This window comes from Neofelis nebulosa, chromosome 7, assembly GCF_028018385.1.
Source record: "Neofelis nebulosa isolate mNeoNeb1 chromosome 7, mNeoNeb1.pri, whole genome shotgun sequence".
Classification (NCBI taxonomy): domain Eukaryota; kingdom Metazoa; phylum Chordata; class Mammalia; order Carnivora; family Felidae; genus Neofelis; species Neofelis nebulosa.
In genome coordinates, this window is record NC_080788.1 from 52,717,692 (window position 1) to 52,744,552 (window position 26,861).

The 26,861-nt window shown below is 43.7% G+C and overlaps 1 protein-coding gene across 1 annotated transcript in view; it reads left to right on the plus strand.

Moving 5' to 3' along the window:
• Positions 1 to 26,861, plus strand: part of MYO5C (myosin VC) — a 104,311-nt gene that overhangs the window by 55,001 nt on the left and 22,449 nt on the right. Inside the window, exons 19-33 of the mRNA XM_058737705.1 lie at positions 332 to 543; positions 3,442 to 3,607; positions 3,942 to 4,088; positions 5,481 to 5,645; positions 7,174 to 7,267; positions 9,843 to 9,906; positions 11,968 to 12,148; positions 14,045 to 14,138; positions 14,373 to 14,436; positions 14,523 to 14,603; positions 15,429 to 15,609; positions 17,484 to 17,577; positions 18,456 to 18,519; positions 19,604 to 19,772; positions 23,901 to 23,988. Coding sequence (XP_058593688.1) covers positions 332 to 543; positions 3,442 to 3,607; positions 3,942 to 4,088; positions 5,481 to 5,645; positions 7,174 to 7,267; positions 9,843 to 9,906; positions 11,968 to 12,148; positions 14,045 to 14,138; positions 14,373 to 14,436; positions 14,523 to 14,603; positions 15,429 to 15,609; positions 17,484 to 17,577; positions 18,456 to 18,519; positions 19,604 to 19,772; positions 23,901 to 23,988 — 1,864 coding nt within the window. The remainder of the gene's footprint in view (positions 1 to 331; positions 544 to 3,441; positions 3,608 to 3,941; positions 4,089 to 5,480; positions 5,646 to 7,173; positions 7,268 to 9,842; positions 9,907 to 11,967; positions 12,149 to 14,044; positions 14,139 to 14,372; positions 14,437 to 14,522; positions 14,604 to 15,428; positions 15,610 to 17,483; positions 17,578 to 18,455; positions 18,520 to 19,603; positions 19,773 to 23,900; positions 23,989 to 26,861) is intronic.

Sequence of the window (26,861 nt, forward strand, 5' to 3'; positions counted from 1 at the left end):
CAGGTCATGATCTCACAGTTCACAAGTTCGAGCCCCATGTTGGGCTCTGTGCTGACAGCTCAGAGCCTGGAACCTGCTTCAGATTCTGTGTCTCCTCTCTCTGCCCCTCCCCCCACCTCACTCTCTCTCTCTCTCTCTTTCTCTCTGTCTCTCTCAAAAATAAATATACGTTAAAAATTTTTTTAACAAAAAGAATCTTTCTGCTTTATGTCAAGGAACAGGTGTGTCAAAAATAACAATATTTTGGCACCTTCGAATCTCTTAAACATCTTTTCCAAATACTATAAACTCTGAAGGATTTATTTGTGATTCTATCATTTTTCTCTTCCAGGATTCTAATCAGTACCAGTTTGGTAAAACCAAAATTTTCTTCAGAGCAGGACAAGTGGCTTATTTAGAGAAACTCCGATTGGATAAGCTCAGGCAGAGTTGTGTTGTGATACAAAAGCACATCCGTGGCTGGCTCCAGAGAAAAAAGTTTCTCCGAGAAAGACAAGCTGTCCTGACAATCCAGCAGTACTTCCGGGGTCAGCAAACTGTGAGGTATGGCCGGGTCAGCAAACTGAGGTATGGCCGGAGCCAAGGAAGTGGTGTGGAATTGTGTGGCCCACTCTCCTAACTGCTCATCGCTGGGGGAGGGACCTGTCAAGGACAAATGACCTTTCTCCTGGGGGGTGCAGATGTGTGTGGGTGTCCTCCTGGGGCCAGCCGTGAGTCTACCTACCTTAGGGCAGGTAGTCCTGACTCCGCCTACTATTCCCATGGCAGCAGTGACAACTAGGACCCTGAAGAGAGGAAGCTTCAATCAGGGTTTTGCTGAAGCGAATCAGAATCCCCAGTGAGACCAGGAAGAAGGACTGGGCCCTTTTTCTGTGGGAATTGAAAATGCCTAAGACAGGGCCCTAGGGAAGTCCCTAAGTAAATGCCATGAGTAACCACTGACCAGCCTCCCTGCAGATGGGGAGGGGGCAGGCCATGCCTTAGGGACCCATGGCAAGGCTCTGCCAGCAAACACAGAGCCCTGTCCCAAGGGATGGCTGAGTGGAGAGCAGGTCCACCAATCCCAGCCCTCACTGAGTGCTCCCACGAGGCTGTGCCGGGCTGGCCTGTGAGATGGCATTCTTCCCAGACAACAGTGTGTGCTTGCCTGTGTCTGTGCTGCCTCCTTCCTTGGCGCACTGTGAGGATAGTTGAGAAGGCAAGTATTTAAGAGTCAGACCGTGTCACTGAACCTCACCTCTTCCTGAGCTTGAGGCCTGACCTCCAGCAGCATCTGGCCCTGTTTACATGATTGGCACACCACGGCCTCAGCACCACGGCCTCGGCACACTCCAAACTAGACTCACCATCCCACCTCAGGTGACCATCTTACATACACAGCCAGGCTTTCCCTCCCCTGCCCTGGGTCAGTCAATAGAAGCAGTCTCCAGTGCAGGAAAGCCCAGGGTTCTCTTCTTCCCCAACTCACGCTCCCTTTCTGTTTAGGAATCACCAAAGCCTGACAGCTCTACCCCTGCTTACTTCTTGTGTCTGTCCTATCATTCCATTCCCACACCCTGGCCCTAGATTTGACCTTCACCACCACTTGCTTTATGGTCCTACAACACAGCCTCTACCTGCTGCGTGTCTTCCTGAAGCAGGGTCTGATGGAGCCACTGTCCTCCTCTTGCCTTTAATGCCTCCTGTGACCCCTATTTCCTACACTCAGTCTCTGACATGAGTGTTCAAGGCCCCCCCATGGCCTAGATACATTCATAAGAATGGAAGCTCTGGGAGAACCAGGGTCATACTTTCGCACACCAGAGTAGGTATTCAGTAAATATACTTTTAAATAACGGGATGCCTCAGTGGCTCAGTTGGTTAAGCGTCCAACTCTTGATTTCGGTCAGGTCATGATCTCACAGTTGTGGGTTCAAGCCCACGTCAGGCTCTGTCCTGACAGCGAGGAGCCTGCTTGGGGTTCTCTGTCTCTCTCTCACTCTCTGCCCCTCTCCTGCTCGTTCTCTCTCTCAAAATAAATAATAAATAAGCTTAAATAACAAATGGTTTCTATTTTTCTAACCTCACTGGCTAATTTTCTTCATGTATCTTATTTTCTAGCAATTTCAGAGAGATTCTCTTTTTCTGAATATTTCAGGCATGGCTAGGCCTCCATGTGTTCATTGATCCTTAGCCTGAAATGCCTTTTCCAACCTTCACTGTCTACAGAAATCCCACCTCTCCATCAAGGCCAGACTCACAAGCAGAATGATAGTTCTGTACAATCTCTTTTACAGATATTTTAGTAGTTATTTTATGTTTCCTCTTGTCCCACTTGGCCATTTGTAAGTCTGTCTGCTACATGAGGTTGTAAACTATGAAGGTAAGAACTTTGTTCTTCACTTCTAGACCTTTAGACAGGAGTTGACAAACTTTTTCTGTTAAAGCCACAACTACTTCAGGCTTTAGGGGCCTTGCAGTTTCTCTCAACTATTCAAGTCTGCCGTTATTAGCCATGAATGATATACAAATAATAGGTGTGGTTGCATTGCCATAACACTTGGCAATAGCAGCAGGTGGAAGGCTGCAGAGTTGGTCCCCAGGCTATAATTTGCCCTGATCTAGAGCCTCTAGCGTGATTTCCCACAAGGATGGATAAGCAGTGCGAAAGCCTGGTTTTGTTTCCACGTATGTGAGTGATGATGGATGGATCCACCTGCATGTGAAGAATGTGACAGTTGCCACGTCGTTCCTCTGGCCTAGAGCAGGTCCACACTCAGATCAGGGTGAAAAGGAGACGTGATGAGACTGATTTCCAGTGGGTGTTAGAGTAAATGAGTTGTAGAGTTTAATGGGTAGATTTGCAAGACATTTGAATATTCTTCAGTAAAAAAAAAACAAAAACCAAACTGCTGGAGCACATGGGTAGCTCAGTGGATTAAGTGTTTGACTGTTCATTTCGGCTCAGATCATGAGCTCGTGGTTTGTGAGTTCAGTCCCCACATCGGGCTGTGTGCACAGTGCAGAGCCTGCTTAGGATTCTGTCTCTCCCTCTCTCTCTGCCCCTCCCCCTGCTTACTCCCTCGCTCTCTCTCAAAATAGATATTTTTTTATTTTATTTTATTTTATTTTATTTTTTTTTTTTAAACTTTTTTTTCAATGTTTTTTATTTATTTTTGGGACAGAGAGAGACAGAGCATGAACGGGGGAGGGGCAGAGAGAGAGGGAGACACAGAATCGGAAACAGGCTCCAGGCTCCGAGCCATCAGCCCAGAGCCCGACGCGGGGCTCGAACTCACGGAGCGCGAGATCGTGACCTGGCTGAAGTCGGACGCTTAACCGACTGCGCCACCCAGGCGCCCAAAATAGATATTTTTTTAAATGCTATGCAAGCATGTTGCTCTACAGTAGAAGTCAGTGCTCTGTGGATAACAGATATACTCTGCATTCTTTTTAACCAAGGAAAGCTGTTACCGCAACAGCCTTAAAAGAAGCATGGGCAGCCATAATCATTCAGAAGTACTGTCGTGGATATCTTGTCCGCAGTCTGTACCAGCTGATTCGCATGGCCACCATCACCATCCAGGCCTACACCCGAGGACTCTTGGCGAGGAGGAAGTATCGGAAGGTGCAGCTGAGACCCCGTGCTTTCTTAGGGCATGAATTTCCCAGGGCTCAGGTTATTTTTCACCAATGATAGTGAGATTTCTTTTTCTGCGTGAAGACCTTCATAGAGAGCAGGGAGTTCTGGTATATGAGTGTCTGTTCACACATGTCTGCTATAGGTGGGGTTTGGTTATTGTTTCAGTGGTCTAGGTATAATAGGATTCTGTGGGTTGATTACAGGAAATTTGTCTTTTGCATTGTGAAAATATTTTGGTAGTTGCATCACTCAACATTGGAGGAGTTGTGAGAGAAACACTGGAGAGCCAATTTATGTTTCCTAATATCTTGTTTCAAAGATGCTGGAGGAGCACAAGGCTGTGATCCTTCAGAAATATGCACGGGCGTGGCTGGCCAGGCGCAGATTCCAGAGTATCCGACGATTTGTGCTCAACATTCAGCTTACTTACAGGGTCCAGCGTTTGCAGAAAAAGTTAGAAGATCAGGTAGGTGTTTGTAAATGTATCTTTCATACATACTTTTTCTAACAAATTTATTTTATCCTGGGCCAATTCCTCAGCCAATGCTGTTAAGATTTATGCCGGTGTTAGGAGGTTCAAATAGTTTATGTGGACCACCTGCTCTAGAAAACAGAAGTACACTGTAAAGGGCTGCTACATGTGGTTGTATAGGTTGTACACTGCACAAGGGCCGCTGCCCAACAGTGCAAGTGCAGCTGAAATCCAGCCGTACTTTGATTTTGCCAACCCATGTGTCCTGGTAAAAAGCTGTGCTGCCTCGAGGCAGGGGTGCCTTTTTTTAATCTGCACAAAGATGCTGTCTGCATGCCAAGCCATGCTCCCTCAGGGCTGTGTTGGCTCACGGGAGCTGGCACTTTCTAACCTGCTCAAAGGTCTATATGGTCTAACTGCAGCCCTGCCTCTTTTGGGGAGATTCCTCATACCATTCTCACTGGTAGGAAATAAAATCCTCATGTTCTTAGCCAGTGGAGAAGGACTGTGGAATATGCAGTGTCCAGATCTATAAAACTCACCCCTTGGTCTGCCTGTCTCAAATAATCCCGAGATTCTCCTAAGGTAAACTTGAAACTTAGCCATGAAAGATGCTATAGGGGTCCTTATGAAGGGATGAATGTGTAAACAGCTTGAGGTTTTGATGCAGCTTTCATCGTTGTGCTGTGGGGTGACAGGCCTGCATGTTACATGGGTCGTGCAGAACAGCAAAATGCTGCTGTGACAGCTAGGAGCAGGGCCCCTGCAAGTCCCCATGCTGTCCAGACTCCATTCTAGGTGTATTCGTTTGCTAGGACTGCCATCACAGAGGTTAGAAGTCCAAGGTCAGGGTGTTGGTATAGTTGGTTTCTGCTGAGTGGTCTCTCCTTGGCTTGCAGATAGCAGCCTTCTCCCTTTGTCTTCACACCGGCTTCCCTCTGTGTGTCTGTGTCCTAATCTCTTCCTAAAAGGACACCAGTCATGCTAGAGTCAGGCCCACCCATATGACCTCATTTTACCTTAATTTTGTCTTTAAAGACCCTATCTCTAAATATAGTCACGTTCTGAAGTGCTGAGTATCAGGCTGCAGTGTGTGAACAGTTGTGGGGTGAGCGGGCAGCAGGGGACACAATTCATCCTACAGCATTAGGGTTGTCTTGGAGCTCCAGGAATGGGCTGGTCCCACACTAAATGCACCATCAGCTCAGGAAGTTTACCTGAGAAGATCGGCCTTGCTGTTTTCACTGGGATGAAGATGGTCACACGTGCCATCATGGTGATACATGTCATGGATTTAGATGCCACATCAGAGATTGTGAGAAACGAATGGAACAGCTTCTTCATTTTGGATAAATCCCTAAACATCTCCTGTTTTTTTTCCTCTAGAACAAAGAGAACCATGGGCTAGTGGAGAAAGTGACCAGCCTGGCTGCTCTTCGAGCCGGTGACATGGAGAAGATTCAGAAACTGGAATCAGAACTGGACAGGGCAGCTACCCACAGGCACAATTATGAGGAGAAGGGGAGGAAATACAAGGCTGCCATGGAAGAGGTCTGTGCCGGGTGCGATTATGGAAATATATGCGAGTCTTTCCGTGCAAAAGGTCACAGCGCAGCATTTTCCAACAAAACAGATTTCTGCAGAACAGATCAGATTTGCTGTTGGCTTCCACTACCAAAGGATGCCTAGCTTTTAGGAGAAGGGAGATCAGAGTCCTAGAGTCTGGGGGAAGAGGAGGAGGCTCCTACTTCAAGAAGCAGAACATAAAGTTTCCTCTTTTTTTCAACTATTATGAAGTGATGGAAGCCCCTTTAAAGAGAAGGAGCCCTGGCTAGATGCTTCCCTCTCTTCCAGGATGATGTCAGTCCCTGTTGCTTTCCCATCTGGTATGTGCCCTGGCATGTGCCTTCCCCAAAATAGCAATGAAAAGCTTGGAGCAGGTTTTCATGTCTGCAGTGTAATAAAACGAGCAGTAGCTAGAAGTCGGACGTCCCAGGTTCAAATCTTGTCTTCGCTGCCGTCTGGCTGAGTATCCTTGGGCAAGTCCCTTACACCCTCTCTGAACTTTAGTTCCCTCATATGTAAAATGGGAATAACAACAAGGGACTGCCAGAGTTGTTGAAATGATACAATTGCCAGATGAAATAATTTAGCCAAGTGCCTACCATAGAGCCCTGCGCAAGTGTGAGCTACTGTTTTCTAAAGAGGTAGTATTTATTACCCTCCATTCTCATACTTTCTCAAGTTCTACAGCATCCAGGTTTATGGCAGCCTGGAGCCCCAGGGCACCTTCCCCGTGGTCCGGCGCCCAGCTGATGCCATTGCCCACACTGCCGGTCACCAACCTTCAGTACCCAGTGGCCCCAGCTGTCAGCCCAGCAGATATTTTACCAGAAGAAGCTAAAATAATAGACTTCCTGTCTTGATCACACATCCTTACTGTGTAATAACACTCTCAAAGTGTGGATTCACTTTATATATAAATTATTTCTATCATATTAAATACATAAATACCTTGGCTATCGAGAAGATTCAAGAAAAGGATGGAGGTGCTTTCTTGACTTTGAGGAGACCTTGGATTTGGCTCTTTTTCCTTGATTTCAGCCATTGCTGGGTCAGGTTGAGAGCCAGTGCCTGAAGTCACATGGAGCTCTTGCACGTGAGTGGAGTACAGACAGCATCTTGCATTGGGCTGGTGCTGGCTGTTCTCTATGGATAGGAGCTGAGCTGGATAGATGGATGGATAAATAAATAAAAATACAGCTTTTCACCAAGAAAGGCTGTGGTGACAAAACTGGAAGTGAGGTTTTCAAAAAAGCTTTTTTTCGGGGGCGCCTGGGTGGCGCAGTCGGTTAAGCGTCCGACTTCAGCCAGGTCACGATCTCGCGGTCCGTGAGTTCGAGCCCCGCGTCAGGCTCTGGGCTGATGGCTCGGAGCCTGGAGCCTGTTTCCGATTCTGTGTCTCCCTCTCTCTCTGCCCCTCCCCCGTTCATGCTCTGTCTCTCTCTGTCCCAAAAATAAATAAAAAACGTTGAAAAAAAAAATTAAACAAAAAAGCTTTTTTTCTTCTCTTCGCTAGAAATTGGCAAAGCTTCAGAAGCATAATTCAGAACTGGAAATACAAAAAGAGCAAACAGAGCTGCAGCTTCGAGAGAAGACTGAAGAGTTGAAAGGTAAAGCCCAAGGCGGCTCGATGCAAACATTCATGTGCTCACCTGTCTAGTCATTAGGGAAATAACTACTGGGTATGAACGGAGTTTTAGGCAGAACCAGGAATCTGCATTGTGTACCCAGGGAAATGAGGGTATTTTTTGCCTCACAGGGAATAACTATATTTAAGTTGTGGTAACTTTACCCTACAGAGGCATCTGTTTTATTTCCATCTTTTGTCAGACAGCACGATAATCCCTGTCTCAGAACCGTCTGGGCCATTTGCAAAATACAGATGGCTGGGCCATAAGCCTGGAGCTTTTCCATCAGAAGATGGCGGGGGGGCGGTGTCTGTGTGTATGCATGGGTGTGTCTGTGAGTGGTGGTGGCCAGGGTAGTTCAGGCATCTATCTATATTTTTAAAAACCTTTGTGGTGATCCAGATGCACAGTCGGGGTGATGCCGGAGCAGTGTTGTTGCTGGCCGAGGATCTGTAGTCAAATTTCAAATCTGTCCAAATGACTTGGTCTCAGTGGCACCCCCTCCTCTGCTTACTGCCCCGGCTCTGAGTGAAGGGCCCTGCTAATAAGCACTTGAGCCATATCACCCCCAGGCTGTCAGATACCAGCAGTATCACTTTCATTCAGGGATGTGGAGCAGCTTAGCTCTGTCCATCCATAGCTTTCTAACTCAAAATCTGACTGCAAGCCCTTGCTAAATCCTGATAGGAACAGGAACCTGGGGGCTCCTGACCAGATGGTTTAAATGACCATACCCATTTAAGAGGATTGTTTCTGTGAGCTCTGACAGGGCAGCAGGGGAGTGGGAGTTCAGGCCTGGGGGTCCAGCACACACCTCAGGCCCAGCAGGCCGTGGATACACCAGGCCGGAGGAGCACAGGTGCCCTGGGGGTTCAGGCCTGGGAGAGACAGAGGTCAGGAGGAGGAAATAAACATCCTGAGTCCTGGCCAGCAGAGCAGGAAGGGCTGTTCAGATGACGCCCAGGATGGGAGTGACCTCCTGCTACAGGTACTGCACATCCTCCACCCTGCCTCTGAGGACTGATGATGTGGGCGGTGACCGACACACGAGGTCAGAGTTCTCTGAGGAAACCTCGACCTGAATTAGGGAAGAGCTTGTCCACCTCCACCTCCTTTATCACAGTACACTGCTCCTGGGTATATTTGCTCTTTCTTCTAACGTTAGGTGGATTTTCCCACAAGAAAATTTAAATTCCCACAAATGCATCCTGAAAGTTACATAGTTGATAGCATTGGCCTGTTTGGGTCCATAATTTTATATATCCTTCTAAAAAGTGTTTGAAAACTTTCAGTCCCAGTGTTTATAAACCGCTTATGCTCTGAGTGTCCCTAAACATGGCAAACAATGTTTTGTGAAAAGCACCAGCCTTCGATTACCCTGTGACCTATTTATTACTAAGGGTTGTTATCGAATGTTTCCCCTTTTTGAGATTCCAGTGTGGACATCAGCCCCTTGCTCCCGGGGACAAAATCACATTTGGGCAGCTCTTTCACCCCCTTGCAAATGGCCTAAGATGTAAGCACCAGAACTGAAACCAATTCTGTGAGTGAGCTGAAAATTAAAATTATATCAAATATGCTGGCTTCTAAATTAAAGCTTAAGCATTTTTCTAGTATTTTCTGGCTGACTCGTGACATTCTGTAGCAGTTATTTTGATTCAGGGACATTTGATACCTCATTTAACAAACTATTAAACTATTGGCTTTTTTTTTTTTAAACCAGTAATTCAAGGTAGTTATCATCACCTCATCCCTGGGCTCCCCTCTGGGGCAGAATTCAGAAATGGGGTGGAAGTCAAGGATGAGGTGTCAGCTATATACAAATAGAGATATCAGGCTTAATGGACTCCTCCCGTTTTGAAGGGCACCTGTTTGGTGCGGATATGCTGGGAATACAGGCCTGTCACAGCTGCAGAATATCCAGAACCCCAGTGATGATAGCCTGGCTTTCCAGTGTCCCCTCAACCTATGCTTTGTTGTTAGAGACTCTTGTACTGAATGCAACAGGAGATTTGTTATACTTCCTCTTCCCCAGATAAAGACAGATGCTTCATTATTCTCTTGGTTGTCATGAATGAGTGGTTCTGAGCCAAGAGAACCACTATGGTTCCCCTCTCCCCATCAGGGGACATATGGCCCTGTCTGACAGTTTTGGTTGTCACAACTGGAGCAGAGGTGCCGCTGGCTTCTAAATTGACCATTTTCTTCCCAAAGGAAGAAACCCAAAAGGGTTTCCATGTAGTTTTCATAATGTATATTGTCTCAAAGCCAATATGCCTTTTCAAATCAAACAAATGATCCTCAGACCAAAAAAAGTGCTATAAATGAAACTATTCACACATTCCAACAGGACCAGTTTGTCAGAATGATTATCCCCCGCCCTTGTCTGTATTTCTGATTTATAAATTATAAAAGTGACAGTTACCCTCTCATCTCAAGTCCTACTAGTCATAAATATCCCATGACTGTTCTCACATTCTCACTTTCTTAAACATGACATGAAACAATGGAAGCGTTGGTTTGCAGATATATTTCAAAGAGCATTCTCTTTTCACAGAAAAAATGGACAACCTCACCAAGCAGCTCTTTGATGATGTGCAAAAAGAAGAGCGACAAAGAATGTATGAAACCTAGTTTGCCTTAAAGTTACTGCCTCCTTCTCTCTCTCTCTACTGTTTTATACTTTGCTTCTTGGCTTGCAGCTAGCAGGTCACAGATACAGGATGGGGGGCGGTGAATCTTTTAGGAAGTGAGAGAGTCAGACGTGTGAGAGCCACATCCCACAGTGTGCGCCTTTCAGACACTGCACAGGGTCTGCAACTGTGGGCAGTGGACCACCGTGAAGTTCTCGCTTTCCCATCATTGCTAAGACAGGAGTTCAGAGACTGCCACCCCTTTCAACTTCCATCAAGTCCAAGAAGTAAAATTATTGCCCAGGAAACCAACCTTCCTCCCTCCCCTGTCTGTTGTGTCTGTTAACTTGACTCTTGTCCCAGACGATAAGGGATGGAACCCACCTCACAACAGTTAAGGCAGGTCCCCATGACCTTGTACGGTACCAGTCCCACCTTCCCTATCTCAATACCAAACCCTTTGTTCATTTCTAACAGTCTGTGCTCCCTTCTCTTAGAGTCAACTCAAAGGTTTTAGAGTTCAAAGTAGGGATGCGTGGCAGGGTGCTGGGGAGAAACCAAATATTCCTGGCATCTTTCTCTTCAGGGCTACAAGGCTCAGGCTGCCTGGGGTGATAGGATATATATATAACTTCCTGTGCATTTAGTTGGCAGAAGAGCCTGGGTCTGCGTAAGGACAAGGATGGATGCCACAACGTTAGGGGAGGGAATGTCACCAAGGAGCTCCAAGAGTTAACAGATAGACAAAGTGTTTCATGATCCTATATGAGTTTTAAAATAGGGACATTTGGCTCTTCACCTTGAAATTTTTATTTTCCAATGAACTCTTAACTTTAAAAGAGGAGCTTGGTTCTTGGCATCTCATGGTGCACCGGGGTTGCTTGGGAGCAATCATTTCAAGAAGGGGTTTGGAGAGGCAGGCCAGGTCCAGGTGACTTTAAACTTATTGTAGTCATCATAAGCACTCACCTGTAGCTTGATATGGCCCCTGATCAGCTGACAGGGGACATTTTGGCCCCTGTCACAATCCTCAAGGAGCGTACAGATGCCAGCAGTCTGGGAGGGGGGGCACTCCCAACCAGCTTAGGTACAAGTCTGAGATTCTTTCAACATAGATTCTTGGTTGCAGTTTTCTTCTTTTCAAGGTACTTTACTGGCCTCTTAGGAGCTCTGTGGATTTTTGAAAAATGTAAAAACAAGGTTAAGAAGTTTGTTAGTATCTCTAAAAGTGAATGAAACAAAACCCTATTGGGAATGTGACTCTCTTCCTTGGGATTTTCCCTTTGGGCTATGAAAGCAAGTCATAAAATGGACTGAGATGACAGCCTAGCAAGTAGAATGGTGATTTAATAAACTCCTGGAGCCCTAGGACTGCTTCAATTCTGACTGCACCCCCTCCCCAGCCCCGGGCTGTGTCAGGCTGGGCTAGGTCACATCTCTCTTTGGTTATTTATTGTCTTGGTCAGTTGTCCCATATTTAATTGAGCAACCATCTCACAAGGAATTGAGTTTCTAGGGACTTTGGCGTACCTGGATTTGCTGTAGTTTATTTTAGAATGTTTGAGTGGCTGGTCCCCTTTGACATGTTAAATGGCTGTATTAACTTATTTAGGAACTAGCCAAACCGTTCTAGGATCCTTGGAACTTGGCAGGGGCTAGTACTTGGCAGAATGTGCCAAGGTCTCTGCTAAGGGAAGAGACCCCTCCAAGAGACCACAGGGAACCACACAGAACTAGGATGGATTCAGAAATACAGTATCCCAGCCACCACTGAGTCTTTGAGTTCAGCCTCCCTACCCTGTGTTTCTTGCGTGTGACCATAGTAGAGCCACATTTATCAGATCAGAAGGTATAAGAAACTTCCCTAACCTAAGAGGACAGGAAACAGGTAAAAATAAGGCCATTGTCTATTGGAACTGTCACAGTAGGTCCTAATTAACTTGTCTCCTTTCCAAGTCTCCTCTTACTATTTTCAAAATGATGTATTGTTCTAATTCAGGTTAAAGAAATTTAGAGAAATTCTGAGTTATTTTTTTCTTTTGCACCTAGACTTCTTGAAAAAAGTTTCGAACGGAAAACACAAGACTATGAGAAGCAGATCTGCTCTTTGAAAAAAGACATTCAAGCTCTCAAGGATGAGAAAATGCACCTGCAGCACCAACTGGAGGAAGAACGTGTCACCTCCGATGCCTTAAAGGGGGAGGTGGCCCAACTGAGCAAGCAGGCAAAGGTAGAAGGGGCTTCTCGCTGCCAGATGAGCTCTTGGGCTAAGTTATCTCACCTGCACAGAGGGAGCAGTTTCAGACTCCCACAGGATCAGACATCCAAGAGCATCTGTATAAAGACCAAAGTCAAAAGGACCCTGATACCTTCAGTTCTTCCAAGGATGAACCCCCAAGCTGCCTTTAGCTTACCAATAATTGGTTTTCCGATTTTAAAACTCAGCTTTCTAACTATTTTGTAATTATATGAAGCTATTCAAATATGTTGACCTAGAGAATATGTTCAAATTACATTAAAGTTGATGTGAACCCTTATTATACAACCCATCCCATTGTTGTATTTCTATAAATACCTATATTAAACTAACTTATTATCAGCATCATATATTTTAAATTGTTATCAGAAAATCCACAAAAGCAATGATCCATGTTTGCACAGTCAAGGCATAACTGAATTCCTTCCCTACCAGAAAACACAAAACTGCATGTCTCTGTGTTCTTCAATGCAAAACATTTCAGTGTAAGTTTAGAAAGCTTTTAAGCTTCCATGAAATAAGTGAAATGCATGTTAGTAGAATATTGTTAAGATTATGCAAATATTCTCTGTAACTGTCACGGAATAGCCATGCATGGTTTTGAAGAGCTTTAGGAATCACATCTGGGTCTTCTCTTGACTTCCTGGCAGAAACTGTCTGTATTCTCTGGACCCCAGTTTCCTATTGTTTAAAAGGAGGAGTTTGGACTGTGGGATCAGAGAGGATCACGTATTGCTCTGACTGCTCCGTAAGAATGGAGCTCACATAAGACATGTCAATCTGTGGGAGTCGTGTCATCTGGTTAGTCTGCATCTTGGGAAGTCCTATGGCTGCTCTTGGAGTGAGGCATCACTATTTGTCACGCACTTCCGCTTTGGTAGCTAAAACTGTGTTCCAAACTCTCGATGTGATATATTAAGGAGACCAGTCTGATTTTCACAGAAAATGAATAACATTATGATCATATATGACTTGTAACATTTATTGAAGTGTTACCAAAAGAAGGTCTTTGGGATTGGTTGGTCCTGGGGCCCCATCAGCTTGCCATGTGACCCTGAGTGTGCCATTTCACCTTATGGAGCCTCAGCTTTCTGTCTACAAACTATTACTGTATCACCACATGGGCCTGTTGTAAGGATTAGGTTGTGTATGTAAAGTGATCAGTAAATGTCAGTTGGATCCGCCTTCTCACCCTCTGAAGAAACTGGAACTCTAGCCCTTAAACACTTAGACTGAGAAAATACCAAGGAGGGGTTATTTCCCTCTGCATGTCTCCCCTAGCTACAAAACACACACGTGTGATTCTTTCTCAGGCTGACCTCACAAGGTAATAAAGGCAAAATACAGCCTCTTCCCCACAACGTGTGCTGCCTCTCAGTGGACCCTCATCATACCCCCACAGCCAACTCCTAACCTCTTGGGTACCCCTGGCTCTGCCATGTGTCACATTAAAACCTGGCAGGAGCCCAAACCCACAATTATGAGGGTAGTGGCTTGTCCACATCCCTGCATCCTAGAGTTCACCATCCAGTGAAAAGGAATTTAGCCTCTTAGGTTTTACTTCTCTTGGGTCTTCTTCCTCCCCACAGCAGCCCACCCCTGTAGTAAGGAGCTATTTCTTCCCTTTATGTGGTAAAGAAACTAATTCTGTTGCTACAACCAACTACATCTGGGAATAGGTAACAATATTTTGAGCAGTTAAACATGCTTCAAGACCATACTGTGTAGGTAGTGATGATTTAACAAGATTTTAACTGGGTAAGGATGTCTTGGGTAGATACACAACACAGTAAGAGTATTCTCTTTGTCTGACATAAACCATAATAGCTGTTTTTTTCTTCATCTGGTACGGTCACTGCTGTGATACAGACAATCTCTGAATTTGAAAAGGAGATAGAGCTACTTCAGACACAGAAGATAGATGTGGAGAAACACGTGCAATCACAAAAACGGGAAATGAGAGGTAAGAAAAATATGAGTCACTGAGCCCACAAGTCTGGTTGGTTTGCTGATTGGTTGGATATGTGGTATGTTGAATAGTTGGTTGCCTTCGTAGTTGAATGGTTGGTTAGTTGTTTGGTTGAATGGCCAGTAAGTTAGTTGATGGTATGGTTAGCTGGAGACTCTGTGTGACATCTAGAGAATTGGAACCACATCCAAAATTGTAATTTATATCAGCTCTGCCTCTTCCTCTCAGAAAAGATGTCCGAGATCACCAAACAACTTCTTGAAAGCTATGACATTGAAGATGTAAGAAGCAGGTAATCATTTTTGCATTACCAAATATTTAGGAACATGTCACACATGAGAGAGATGATAGATTTTCTTACCCTTCCTTATTTTCCAGGCTCTCTTTGGAAGATTTGGAACATTTAAATGAGGATGGAGAACTTTGGTTTGCTTATGAAGGACTGAAGAAAGCAACACAGTGAGAAATTCCCCCTCAGAGTTCTTTTTTTATTTTCAGAGATGATAGCTATAGGAAAGTCAAAAGTTTATATTCCACAGATTTGACACACAAGGAAATTCCTTACAGTAGGATGATCTAGTAATCACCCGAAATATTTTGAGAATTAAATAATGAGTTGAATAATGGAAAACAATCTTTTTAAAGGATAAACTTTCAAGTAATAAAACCCATAACCTGTACAGTAAAAACAGATTATAACAAATAAGTTAGCCAGGGTTGTTATAGAGATATAATTGTGTTTAAATTTAAGAAGTTTGCTGTAATTTTTTACATACAACCTTTATTTTTAGGACAACTTTAGGTCCACAGCAAAATTTAGCAGAAAGTACAGAAATTTCCCTGGGATTTCCCTTCCCCTGCCCCCATGTAATCAGCATTAGAATCCCCCACCAGAGTGGTATGTCTGTTAAACTGATCTGTCATTATCACCAAAAATCAGTAGTTTACTTCAGGGTTCACTGTCGGTGTTGTACATTCTATGAGGCTGGACAAATGCATAATGAATGTATATTTATTATTGTTGCATCATACAGAACATATTCTTAAACTATTAACATGCAATTTTAATGGTGTCTATAATTTCTTATTATTAACTGCATGTTAATGCACATAATGCTTCCTAACTAACTAGAAGGATTTTATAATCCTGTGTACACAGTTCCATATGTACTTAGCATGGCTCTAATTATGAATTTTCATAACTGCTGCACATGTACACACTCATAATCAACAACATGGCAGAATAAAAACCAGTGGTTAATTTGTTGATCCGTCCTCTGACAGTGTTTTGGAAAGCCATTTCCAGTCCCAGAAGGATTGCTATGAAAAGGAGATTGAAGCTTTGAACTTCAAAGTGGTGCATCTAAGTCAAGAAATCAACCACCTGCAGAAATTATTTAGAGAAGAGACTGACATCAATGAAAGTATCCGTCATGAAGTTACCAGGCTGACATCAGAAAACATGGTATGGTCTTATCTGTGGGCCCCAGGTGTGGCCATTATTCTAGAGATGTCATTTGTTAGTGGAATAAAATTCAGTTTCTTGGAAGTAAATGATGGATCAGAATTATGTTTTCTAAGAGTGAAATAACTGGGTCAGAGGATAAAACTATAGGGGGTACCTGGGGGTGTGATTCATTCAGTTAAGGGCCCAACTCTTGATTTTGGCTCAGGTCATGATCTCACAGTTCCTGAGTTTGAGCCCCATGTCAGGCTCTGTACTGACAGTGAAGAGCCTGCTTGGGATTCTCTCTCCCTTTCACTCTGGCCCTCCCTGGCTCATCCTCGCTCTCTCTCCCTCAAAATAAATAAACTTTAAAAAAAAAGAACTTTGTTTTTAAAATTAATTAATTATTTTTTACAAAGAAGATAAATCTATAAAATTACCCTAGGCTGGAAAGCACTTTGATGTGAGAGGGGGTTTGTTTACCATAGAATGGGTCCAAATTCTGGTTGTGTGTGTGTGTGTGTGTGTGTGTGTGTGTGTGTGTGTGTTTAAACCTATGTATTTTAAGTCTAGCCCTAACCCCTTGGCAAGTGACAAAAAAACCCTAAGGTAAGAAGGGTAACTCTTGAGTGGGACATGTGTTCAGGTCCATCCTTCTGCTTGTGCTGTGAGCAGAGATGATGTGCCTCTTATCTCATTTTTTCAAGGGCTTCTCTCTTCCAAGATTCCTTCCTTCTGAGTTTGTCTCATCTTTTCTTCCAACTCAAGCCTCTAGCCACCGAGAAATGCTATAGGAATCTCCTCAAAGAACATCCCTTTCTTAACCCCACATCACCTGCAGTCACCACCCCATTTTTCGGGGGGAGCTGGCCAGACTTCTCAGTGGCCACCTGATTTCTCAACTCATCCCCCATTTACCCCACAGCCACCTTCTTTTTCACCCTCTTCTTGTCTCTCAGCAACATCTGGTGACATCATCACTCCCTCTTCATGCCTGCTTTTGTTCTGCCGCCTTCCATGATACCACACTTTCCTGGGGTTTCTCAAGCCACCTCTCTAGAGGCTGCACCTTGTCACCTTTCTTACCATTTCCTTCTCCTCTGCCTAACCTGAGAGTGTTAGGAAATTGCAAGGCTGCGTCCCAGGTGAGGAGACGTGACCGTGGGCACAGCAAACATGTGGAACGGTGATTAAGGCCCTTCGTGTCTTTGTTTATTCTTTGGATGAAATGTTAGTGAGGAATAATGTGGAACATACATCTTCATGCACAAACAAGTTTTCTTCATTTGCTTCAGAAGCACAGTTGTTCTTACAAACTTGGACGACAGAAAAGCCATTTACATAACGGAGGGTGGAGGTGAATGACATTTAAAGAAATACAGAAGACAAGGACAGAGGACTGTGAGACATACTGGCCCATTCCAGACCTCCACTAACAGAGCAGTGCACTGCCTGGAATTCACAGGGCGCGGGGGGACCTCTTTGAGATGATTTTCCTGTTCCTGGATGAGGAGATGGCATCTCTGGGCCTTGGCCAAAGAGGCTGCTCTCTGTTTGCTCACATTGCCCTCATCTCAGCAGAGCCCCTCTCCCCTGTGATGCCCTCCAGACTGTGTACTTCCTTCTCCCCCTGGAGAGAAGGTTGTAGCATGTGAGAACCAGTCCCTCTGAACATGCTGGTATTGCTTGCGACTGTACGGATCCTGAGGTATAAGACCATAATGCCAAACCAGTCTAACACCTCAGCTGGCCCTCACACATAACTATGCTAGATGTACGCTCCTTGGGGTTAGACTCCTAGAGGGTTCAGTTTGCTTCTGAGTAGCTCTGAGATTTTAAAGTTCAGAGATGAAAGCGTTTTATATTCAAATATTTCTGATTCTTCTCTAAAGATGATCCCAGACTTCAAACAGCAAATTTCAGAGCTGGAGAAGCAGAAGCAAGATCTGGAAATCCGCCTGAATGAACAAACTGAAAGCATGAAAGGTACCTGCAACTGTCACGGAAGTACTTTTAGAAGATGGTTTCCTGTGTCCTGGAAATGACAGAAAAGTCATTGTACCCAGGGATCTCAGACTCTGATTCTCCAGGGGCCCAGCCAAGTGACAAATGTGAGAAGGGGGCTGAGTGGAGGAGGCAGTAAGGTGTCCCAGCCTCCGAGCTCCATTGATTGTTGCCAAGTAGGCAAATTGGCCACAGTGTTGTTTGATAGTCTTATTTTTTTAACTCAAAAATTTTTAATTAATTTATTGAGAGAGAGAGAGAGAAAGCATGTGGGAGGGGCAGAGAGAGAGAGGGAGAGAGAGAATTCTAAGCAGGCTCTGCACTGTCAGCGCAGTACCCAATGTGGGGCTCAAACTCAGGAACCGTGAGATCATGACCTGAACCCGAACCAGGAGTTGGACGCTTAACCGACTGAGCCACCCAGGTGCCCTCGATCCTATTTTTAAAGAAAAGCCAGAAATCCATATTTTAATGTGAAATATGACAACTTTAGAATAATGGCTTTAAAATTTTTAAATTTTTTGTCTTTTTATTTTGGAGAAAGAGACAGAGCATGAGTGGGGAAGGGACAGAGAGAGAGGGAAATACAGAATCTGAAGCAGACTCCAGGATCTGAGCTGTCAGCACAGAGCCCGACGTGGGGCTCAAACTTATGAACTGAGAGATCATGACCTGAGTCAAAGTCGGATGCTTAACTGACTGAGCCACCCAGGCACACCTAAAAATTTTTAAACATTGTTCAGACCAAACAAAACCTCTACCAGGAAACAGCTTAGGACCCCTGATAACTGAAAGCACGACCAAATCCAAATCAGGGTGCCATATAGCCCCCAAAGTCATGGCAGGTCTTCTCACTACAGGAAAACTGGAAGAATTGTCTAACCAGTTGAACCGCAATCAAGAAGAGGAGGGAACACAAAGAAAGTAAGTGTTAATGTGTATGTTTGTGATGTTCATGCTCACGTAAATGCTTTTCTTTTCCGAAATTGTGGGAGATACCAACATGTGTTATTAAGCCAAAACAGCAAGGTGCTGATTAAGGTAATATGATGCATTACCATTTAAATGTGAAGGAAAGAAACACATATGTACACACACACACACACACACACACACACACACACACACACACCCTGGGAAAACATACAAGAACCAAAACATCGCCTGCTTCCAGGGAGGGTAACTGGATGGCTGGCACACAGGGGAGGGAAGGGGACTTACTTCTCACCACATACTCTTTTATACTGTTAGAATGTCATGCCACACACACAGATAATCTGTTTAAAAAACTGATGAAATAAGATTGTGTGTGAGAGAAGAGATTTTCTTATAGCAAACCGTTTAGAGTAAGACTTGAAATCTGTGCTGACAGAGAATCTTCACTGTTAATCCCCCCAAATTTCCATTCTGACCAGCAGAGGGCCTGGCGCTCTGGTGGAGCCTCGTGAGGAAAATTTTTGCTGCCAGCTCACTGACATACTTGATTTTCAGAGCAATACATGGACACAATATGTCCTAGAGAACATTTTTAGTCATGTGACTTCATTGGTAGGAGAGGGATGAAATGAGGGCCCCAAAGAGTAGGAAAGTGGGGAGACACTGTCTTGGAACTCTTGATGGGCTACTGCTTCTTTCTGATCCCTGGCTTTTTGAGAGTCTGGTCCCCAGGCCTTTCACGAAGGAGATAATCATCGGGCTTCTGTCTTAAGGGCGTGAGTGGGTGTGGATGCCTCGTGGGAGCTCTCAGCAGCCCCTGGTGGAGTGCAGGCAAGAATCTCCATCAGGTTAAGGAGACCAGGGCAGTCATAGACAATTTTATACACAGCCAGCCCTGATCTTTGCCCCCACCCCCACTTCGAGGACATTTCTACTCAAGTACTATTCACCTTATACATAAATTGGCTGAAGTATTTTTCTGTCTTTGGAAATAATCAGTTTTTGCTATGACAATGAGTGACTTCTCCATGACAGTCAAACTGTTACACAACTTCCTTTATCCCTTTGTCAGGACCTTAGAGGCCCAAAATGAAATACACACCAAAGAGAAAGAGAAGCTGATCAGTAAGATTCAAGAAATGCAGCAGGCCAGCGAGCTCTTGAAGAAGCAATTTGAAAGTGAAAGTGAAGTGAAGAGTAGTTTCCGACAGGAAGCATCTCGGCTCACTATGGAAAACAGGGTAAGAAGTTTCCTAACTTGATAAATGACTGTGTGCAGATGTCACTGAAGGGGGGCGGGGGGAACATGTCACCTAACGCATGCAATGAACAGCCACCGTGAGAGCAGTGTGTTTCCTGCTCTCGGGAGACAGGTGGTCTCTGAGGTTACAGCCTGCTGCTGAGCCTTGGGGGCTTAGCACGGGCCACACAAGCAAAGTGTCCGATAAAGTAAAGGGAGGATGAGAGGAGACATGAGCACTGTCCTACAGATGGCACCTGTCTCACCCGTTCTGGTCCAGAACACACCAAGAATGACAGGCTGATGTGGGAATTTCCCTAAGCAAGACTTTCCACAGTGAGGGGCCCTCCTTGCTTTGCAGGTGTGCCCTTCCTACAGTTTTTCAAGTCAAAATGTTCTTCTGTGAAATGATCATGATGGTAGATGACAGACACCTTAAACTGTTAAAATCTTCATCACATTTTAAATGCCCTTGTCAGAAAGAAATTCAGCTACTCTAAGTCAGTCCCCAGCAATTCTTTTGAAATTTTATTGGTGTGTGAAACCCACAAGCCTGAGAAGCACCATCATGGCCCATGGGCCACTTTCCTGGGAGTCAGACTGCTCAGGCCGCTTCCCGGCCTTTGAGCCTCCCAAGTCTATGACCAGCGGAGGGGTCCCTGGGCAGTGGTCAGCACCCTGGACAGGCTGCATCCCAGGCTCTGCATCCTATTGTCAGGACCCGCCATTTCTTTTTTTTTCCCCCCAAAGTTTTTATTTAAATTCCAGTTAGTTAACATACAGAATAACATTGGTTTTTCAGGTATAGAATCTAATGATTCATCATTGACATACAACATCCAGTCCTCATCACAACAAATGCCCTCCTTAATACCCATAACCCATTTAACCCATCCCCCTACCCACCTCACCTCCAGCAACCCTCAGTTTGTTCTCCATAGTTAAAAGTCTGTTTTCTGGTTTGCCTCTTTTTTACCCCCTATGTTCATCTGTTTTGTTTCTTAAATTCCACACAGGAATGAAATCATATTGTATTCATCTTTCTCTGACTGACTTATTTCGCTTAGCCTAATACTCTCTAGTTCCAGCCACATCATTGCAAATGGCAAGATTTCATTCTTTTTCATCGCTGAGTAGTATTCCATTGTGTGCACGCACGCGTGCACGTGTGTGTGTGTGTGTGTGTCTGTCTGTGTGTGTAGACATCTTGTTTATCCATTCATCAGTCAATGGACACTTTGGCTATTTCCATAATTTGGCTATTGTTGATAATGCTGCTATAAACATTGGGGTGCAATGTTTATAGCAGTATTACCAATTTTACAACAGCATTAAATACTCTGAATCAGTATTTTTGTATCCTTTGTGCGAATACTTAATAGTGCAATTGCTGAATTGTAGGGTAGTTCTAGTTCTAACTTTTTAAGGAAACTCCGTACTGTTTTTCAGAGTGGCTGCACCAGTTTGCATATGAGTGAAATCATATGGTATTTGTCTTTTTCTGACTGACTTATTACACTGATCCCCAATGTAAGGGGGTTCCCCTATATTCACATCTTCACCAACACCTGTGGTTTCCTGTGTTGTTGGTTTTAGCCATTCTGACAGGAATAAAGTAATAGCTTATTATAGTTGTGATTTTTATTTCCCAGGTGATGAATGATGTTAAGCATGTTTTCAGGTGTCTGTTAGCCATCTGGATGTCTTCTTTGGAAAAATGTCTGTTCATGTCTTCTGCCCATTTTTTAACTGGATTATTTGTTTTTTGGTTGTTGAGTTCTAGAAGTTCTTTATAGATTTTGGATACTAACCCTTTCTCAGATATGTCATTTGCAAATATCCTCTCCCTTTCTGTAGATTGCCTTTTAGTTTTGTTGGTTGTTTCCTTCACTTTGCAGAAGCTTTTTATCTTGATGACGTCCCAATAGTTTGTTTTTGCTTTTTTCCCTGGCCTCAGGAGACCTAACTATAAAGAAGTTGCTATGGCCGATGTCAAAGGGGCTACTGCCTTTGTTCTCCTAGTATTTTGATGGTTTCCTGTCTCATATTTAGGTATTCATCCATTTGGAGCTTATTTTTGTGTATGTTATAAGAAAGTAGTTCTATGTCATTCTTTTGCATGTTACTGTCCAGCTTTTCCAACACCATTTCTTTTTTTTTTTTTTTTAATTTTTTTTTTCAACATTTTTTATTTATTTTTGGGACAGAGAGAGACAGAGCATGAACGGGGGAGGGGCAGAGAGAGAGGGAGACACAGAATCGGAAACAGGCTCCAGGCTCCGAGCCATCAGCCCAGAGCCTGACGCGGGGCTCGAACTCACGGACCGCGAGATCGTGACCTGGCTGAAGTCGGACGCTTAACCGACTGCGCCACCCAGGCGCCCCACCAACACCATTTCTTAAAGTGACTGTCCTCTGGTTATTCTTTCCTGCTTTGTCAAAGATTAATTGCCCATATACTTGTGGGTTCATTTCTGAGTTTCCTATTCTGTTATATTGATCTATGTGCCTATTTTGTGCCAGTACCATAAGGACCCCCCCATTATCTCACAGAAAACCATGAGGGGGTAAAATCTTATTTTGCAATATCAGGATTTAACTTTGATGAAGAATTATATCTAAAGAGATCCAAAGAGTTTAACATTTAATAGAAAGTAACAAGTTCCAGTCAGGGGCACCTAGATGATGTCCAACTTTTTTTGAGGGAGATAGAACTTTCTCAGTGAATAGCCTGTATTCAGACAGTAGAGAAGCAGCTTCCTACTGAGCACGTGTGGGTGGCTGTCCTGACTTCCACAGCAGTGCCTCTGTGTGTTCCTGGGGTCTCAGTTCTGTGTCTCTGGAGAAACACATTAAGAACTTTATCTGTTCTTACAAGTACGGGTGTGGTTACAGTTCCTTCCCTCCTATCTCAGCCTATCCTAAAATTCATCTAATAATAAAAAAAGTCACCAGTCAATGAGAGCCTGGAGGAAACCACTGTTCACATTTTGATTTATTTTATTCCTTTCTTCTTTTTTCTACCATGGTGATACACATTTTATAAAATTGGGGTCATACTGCATATAAAGTTTTAAATTCTATATTTTTTCTCACACTATATTGAAGATACTTTCCCATTGTCATTGATAATATATGCAAGCTGTCATTTTAATACCTAAGTCATAGGATACACAACAATTTATTCTACCCACTATTGGTGGACATTGGATTTTTTGGCTACAAGTAAAAACACTATGATGAACACTCTGAACAAAATCCTTGTTCACCGGGAGAACTGTTGGAAGGGAGAGGTAGCCACAGAGTATAAACAGCACAGTTTCCATTGGCCCTGAGAGTCCCCAGAGGGCACATGGCTATAGTGATTGTATGGTGGGTACTGCTGGATCTGAGAAGCCTGAATCTTTTCTGGGCCAAAACCTTTGGGATTTAGGAAGAGCCTAAACATTTTGCCCTTTCTAAGACATATTTGTAGGCATCCGGGACCCTGCTGGTTTTTGAGCCAAATTCAGCATGAGCAAGGCCACTCCATTATTAGGAAGGAAACACAAAGCCAGGACCCAAACCTCTGAAGTTTCTCTGCCTCCAGACTCTGATATCCAGAGAACCTATTTTCACACATTCATATTTCTAAATTATCTACAAGGGGCACTACTTTATTAAGAAAAAATAGATCAAGATAAATATGGCATATCCATACAATAGGGTGTTTTTCAGCCACAAAAAGGAATGAAATACACATAGTACAACATGGATGAGCCTCAAAAACATGCTAAGTGAAAGAAGCCAGACACAAAAGGCCACATATTATATGATTCCATTTATATTAAGTGTCCAGAAGAAGCAAATAATATAGAATCATAAAGCAGATTAGTGATTACCAAGGACTAGAAGGGAATAGGGGAACAAGAGGATGACTGCTGAAAGTTACAGGTTTCTTTTTGGTGTGATAAAAATGTTCTAGAAATCGATAATGGTGATGTTTGTACAGCTGACTTTAGAAAACCATTTCGTGTACACTTTTTGAATGAATTAGATGGTATGTGAATTATTGTTCACTAAAACCATTACCAAAAAATAGATTAAGATGCTTCTAAGCTCATGTCCTTGTTTCTTTTGATTTCTGTAGGATCTTGAAGAGGAGTTAGACATGAAGGACAGAGTGATTAAAAAGCTCCAAGATCAAGTTAAAACTCTAAGCAAGACGATTGAAAAGGGTAGGAAAAATAACATTCCCTTTCCTACTTTTTGGAACTGTCAGCTAAGGTCCACAGGCACCGTTTGATTCCTGATGTGGTCCAGAGTCTTTAAAACTCAGAGGAATGATTGTCAACGGGTGAGGTTGGGGGCTCGGTGATGGACTAATGGAAAGATCCTTTGGGCCGAGGCTAGCTCACCAGCCCTCAGATAATTCCAGATGCACTCATGTAATTGCAAGGGACACCCTGTAATGAATACTTTTAACCTCTTCTGCTATTAACTCTCCCCTTTTAAAAATGAAACTGTAATCAAGTTTCAAACGTAACTGCTTTGAAATTCTCTTCCTCTCCCAGTTACAGAGGATTAATATCTCCATTTCTATTAGAAGAAAGAAGTAGAGAGCTAAGAAGCCAGACAGGAGTCCTGAATATGAACTTCACATTTTGAATGTCCTCATGAACTCCTGTGAAAAGGCCCCTAGGCTTTTCTTTCCTTCACCTGCTTCTGAGTCTGAACTTTTCTGACTTCTCTCTTCTAATGTTCTTGACTCTTGTTTCGTATCACTTCCTTTTCCTCCCAAACTGGATCACTAAGTCTGTACCTTGAACTCTCTGTTCCTTTTACTGTATTCACACTTTTGAAGAGCTCCTTTATTATTCTTTATTCGACTCTCACCTCAAACTCAAAATGCCCAACAGCAACATGAGGATTTCTCCCTCAATAATGATAAATCATGTCTGCCCTCTCAAAGCTCCCATTGTGTCCCTGTTTTTGGAATGAGTGAATGAACTGTCATCTCAACATAAGGACTTCCAAACTCCACCTCCCACTCCTCAGTTTTTTTCTTGAGTCCTGGTCCTTTTTTGTCTCCAAGACTATCTCCTTTGCCTTCCTATTACCTCCTCCAACTCAATGTGTCTAAGTGGAATACATCAGCTTCCCTTCCTGTTAGTTATCCATTGTCATATAACAAACTATCCCCAAATTTAGCAACTTAAAACAACAAACACTTAGCAACACACCGTTTCGAGAGTCAAGAATGAAGGAGCAATTTAGCTATGTGGTTCTGGCCCTGAGCTGCCTTCAAGTCATCAGCAGGGACACGGTCATCAGAAAGCTTAACAGGCTGCAGTATCATTCTTATCATAAACAGCATTGCTTACTAAAACAGTTGGCGTTCTACCTTTATTAGTTTCCAAGGGAACAGAGCTAATTTATTAAATTAACAGGAGAAAGTCTCGTGCAGTAGTAAGAAAGTTTTGTTAACAGTACTTGCATCACCTTCTTTTTCACCCACCAGACCCTACTCACCTTTCTTGGCCCAACGGGTGTGCTACCTCCTTCATTTTTTAACAGTTCCAACCCACTTCTGTGTACATTCTCATGGCCTCTGTGTGAATTTCCTGTAGCTGCTGTAACAAATCAGCATAAAATTAGTGACTTAGTGGAACACAAATTTATTATCTTACGGTCCTGGAGGTCAGAAGTCCAAAATGTTTTTCACAGAGTTAAAATCAACATGTTAGCAGAGCTGAGTTCCTTCTGGAGGCTTTAGTGGAGAATCCTGTCCCTTGCCTCTCCAGCTTCTAGAGGCCACCCACATTTCTTGGCTTATGGGTCCCTTCCTCCATCTTCAAATTCAGCAGCATAGCATCTTCAAATCTTTCTCTCACTGATTCATAGGGGCACATGTATCCCAGTGTTTATAGCAGTGCTTTCAACAATAGCCAAATTATGAAAAGAGCCTAAATATCCATCAACTGATGAATGGATAAAGAAGATGTGGTTTATATATACAATGGAATGCTACTTGGCAATGAGAAAGAATGAAATCATGCCATTTGCAGCCACATAGATGGAAATGGAAGGAATGATGCTAAGTGAAGTAAGTCAGTCAGAGAAAGACAGATATCATATGTTTTCACTCATATGTGGAACTTGAGAAACTTAACAGAAGACCATGGGGAAAGAGAAGGAAAAATAAGTTACAAATAGGGAGGCAAACCATAAGAGACTCTTAAATACAGAGAACAAACTGAGGGTTGATGGGGGGTGGAGGGGAAGGAAAAAGGGGTGATGGGCATTGAGGAGGGTACTTGTTGGGATGAGACTGGGTGTTATATGTAAGTGATGAACACGGGAATCTACCCCCAAAACCAAGAGCACACTGTACATACTCTATGTTAGCCAGTTTGACAATAAATTACATTAAAAAAAATCCTTCTGACCTCTGCTTCTGCATTACATCTCCTCTCAGAATGGACATGAATCTTTGGTGACCAGAAGGCAGACTCTGGCTCACCCAAAGATGTCCACATCACAGTCCTCAGAACCTGTGGGTGTGTTATTTACACAACAAAAGGGATTTTTGCCAATGTGATTAAATTGAGGATCTTGAGATGGGGAGATTACCTTGGATTAATCTAGGTGGACCCAGTATAATCACAAGAGACCTCATAAGAGAGGGGCAGGAATGCCAGAGTGAAACAAGGTGATGTGACAACAGAAGCAAAGAGATAGACAGACAGACATGGTGATGGAAGCAGAGGTCAGAGGAAGCAGAGGCTACAATCCAGGGGATGTGGGCAGCCTCTAGAAGCTGTAAAAGGCAAGAAGCGGATTCTCCACTAGAGCTTCCAGAACTTAGCTCTGCTGATACTTTGATTGTAGTCCAACATGTAAGATCCATTTCAGTCTTCTGACCTCCAGCACCGTAAGATAGGAAAATTTGTGGTATGTCAAACCACTAAGTTTGTGGTAACTTGTTACAGCACATAGGAAGCTAATACAGCCCCCTTAGGATCATGCAGTTTGGTACTTTGCTCACCTACTGTTTCATGAATCTTGTTTCCTTGACTGTGATGTCATCATCTTGAAGACAGAAGCAACA